The 2904-nt window shown below is 51.7% G+C and overlaps 1 protein-coding gene across 1 annotated transcript in view; it reads right to left on the bottom strand.

Annotated features, from left to right (window-relative positions):
• Positions 1–221: 221 nt before the first annotated feature.
• Positions 222–2904, bottom strand: part of ambra1b (autophagy/beclin-1 regulator 1b) — a gene marked incomplete at its 3' end in the record, with an annotated part of 21733 nt that continues 19050 nt past the window's right edge. The window contains 4 exon segments of the mRNA XM_014023005.1: positions 222–586; positions 709–849; positions 1643–1830; positions 1935–2039. Of these exon segments, the coding sequence (XP_013878459.1) occupies positions 222–586; positions 709–849; positions 1643–1830; positions 1935–2039 (799 nt within the window).

The raw sequence follows: 2904 nt of genomic DNA, 5'->3' as shown, positions 1-2904 counted from the left end.
ACGGGGGGGTAAATGTGGGGGGGGGTGGTCAGACAGGGTCCTCACGCCCCCTCCCTTCCAGGTGGGAGACCCTGTGCAAAGTCAAAGCAGCACCCTTGTCTTCAAGGCTCTGAGGAGCACGGCATGTCTCCCAGCCAATCAGAAGATTACCTGCTGTATGGGTCACCGGGGTAACCGCTCCCCCCTCCCTCACTGCCAGGGAGGAGGCTGTGGGAGGAGGAGGAGGAGGTGGAGGAGGAGGAGGATGAAGGACCGGGCAGGGAGTCATCATCGGTCCGTCCTCCATCGAACACGTCGTCCACGTCCACCGAGAGAGCCGGAGGAGGAGGGCCCCAGATGGGCGGGGCCAGGAGGAGTGGCTGTGAGGAGGGGTCGGCCGGGGGGGGCCTGGAGGCCCCCGGGCCCGTCTGGGAGCCCCGGTGGATCCGGTGACTGACGATGATGTTGTTCCCGAAGCCGCCCATGGACGCCATGGTGGTGCTCTGCTCCCGCTGGACCACCGCCGTCATCCCGCCCTCCGCGATCAGACGCCGGATACGAGCCAGAGCGTCCTCACCAGAACCGAACTCTGCGGACTCCACTGGACCTGAGAGGAACCATCAGGACACACAAGAACTGTTTCACTGAGGCGGGAAACGCTTAAAAAACTAAATGTTTTAAAATAAAAACCAGTTTGAGTCAGAACCAGTTTGAGGCTCAGACAGGTACCAGAAGCAGCTGCTGACGGGTCGGAATCTGCAGAAGCTTCGGGCGGATCACCGTCCTGGACCCCGCTGCTCTCAGAAGTCTCCGGTGTCTCCGGTGGAGCCTGAGCTGCTCGACTCGTAGACGGAGTTTCAGGAGTCACGTCTGACGAACACAGGAAGTAGACCTTCAGTTAGACCTACAGGACCACCAGAGGGTCTACAGGAACACCAGGAGGACTACAGGACCACCAGATGGTCTACAGGACCACCAGGAGGGTCTACAGGACCACCAGGAGGACTACAGGACCACCAGAGGGTCTACAGGAACACCAGGAGGACTACAGGACCACCAGAGGGTCTACAGGACCACCAGGAGGGTCTACAGGACCACCAGGAGGGTCTACAGGACCACCAGAGGGTCTACAGGACCACAAGGAAGGTCTTATACAGGACCACCAGAGGGTCTACAGGACCACCAGGAGGTCTACAGGACAACCAGGAAGGTCTTCTACAGGACCACCAGGAAGGTCTTCTACAGGACCACCAGAGGGTCTACAGGACCACCAGGAAGGTCTTCTACAGGACCACCAGAGGGTCTACAGGACCACCAGGAAGGTCTTCTACAGGACCACCAGAGGGTCTACATGACCACCAGGAGGCCTACATGACCACCAGGAGGCCTACATGACCACCAGGAAGGTCTACTGGACCACCAGGAAGGTCTACTGGACCACCAGGAGGTTCTACTGGACCACCAGGAGGTCTGCAGGACCACCAGTTTACACAGAAGAAAGAACTGAACTGAGGGGCTGATCTCAGGGGACAGAAATGTTTCTGGACAGCAGATTAAAAACTGAAACCTTTCCTAAATGTTTGTATTTAAATTAAAGACAACTGAGAGAATGATGATGTCATAGCTCCACCCCCAACCTCCAAACTAAAGGTCTTGATCTTACTGCGAGGCGGCTGGGAGACGCTGGGCTCTGATAGGTCCCTCTCTGTCTGCGTCTCTGCATTCTGCAGCTGGACGATCGGTGTCTGGGTTCCCTGTGATGTCACAGAAGGGGCGGGGTTTCTGGGCTGAAGACCGATGGCGTTCATCAGTCCCATGTCTCGGTCCAGCCTCCAGCCGGAGCGGTTTGGTCTGAAAATCAACCAGATGGAGAGAATTAAACATCTGCTGTTAGATCCGGACCAGGACCGGGTCTGTACCGGGTCACAGACATCAGGCTGTGGTTCTGGTCTCACCCCGGTCTGTCAGAACCTCGAGTCCTGCTGGTCCCACTGTTGTTGACTGAGAATAACGGCTCGCTGCTCGGCTCCGCTGGACTCTCACCATCACTCCTATAGAACCTGGAGACACACACACACACACACACACACACACACACACACACACACACACACACACACAGTTAATCTACTTCCATTCAGGAAGCATCTCATGAGGAGGAGGGACGTTTTCGTGGAATCGCTCAGATCAAAACCTCGTTAAATCTCTAAATAGGTCTTTTCCAATTAAAGCTCTTCCTGTTGATGAAGAAAATCACATTATTGGGGGGGGGGGGTGGTCAGCAGGAGGAAAAAACAACAAATCAGAGCTGAAAACCTACATTAAGATGAGTTTTTCCATGAGGTGATGTTTAACTGAACCTACTGATGGAAATAAATCTGTTTTTATTAAAGAAACATGAAACAAAATCAGACTAAAAACAAACTTTGATAAATCTGTGGAGCTACTTTAACGTCAGATTTATAAACACTGACATGTTGGCAGCCATGACACCAACACTTATTTAACTGTAGCATCTTTAGTCAGGACTGTATGGTCCTGGTCCTGGTCCAGGTCCAGGTCCAGGTCCAGGTCCAGGAGGATCCTGCATGTTTTAGTTGTTTCTCTGCAGAATCTTGTTCATCACTCATTTATTGAAACCAGCTGAGGCAGATAAACCTCTAAAACATGCAGGACCAAGAGTGAGGACCACTGGTCTAAAATAATAAAACATTATTTAACTGCAGTGATGTCATCAAAAACTACAGGTTGGTGGTCTTCATCCTCCTCTGGGTCTAGCTCAGACCAAGGTTCTAATAGTTTTAGATTTTTCATTAAAGTTTAGTTTTGTTTTATTTCATTCTGACTTTTTTTTTCTTTTAATTTAGTTTTAGTTTTTACAGTGGATTTGTTAGTTTTTATTAGTTATTATTGTATTTTTAATGC

The sequence above is a fragment of the Austrofundulus limnaeus genome, unplaced genomic scaffold (assembly GCF_001266775.1).
Source record: "Austrofundulus limnaeus strain Quisiro unplaced genomic scaffold, Austrofundulus_limnaeus-1.0 Scaffold353, whole genome shotgun sequence".
NCBI classification, from domain to species: Eukaryota; Metazoa; Chordata; class Actinopteri; order Cyprinodontiformes; family Rivulidae; genus Austrofundulus; species Austrofundulus limnaeus.
This window is presented reverse-complemented; position numbering and strand designations above follow the sequence as displayed.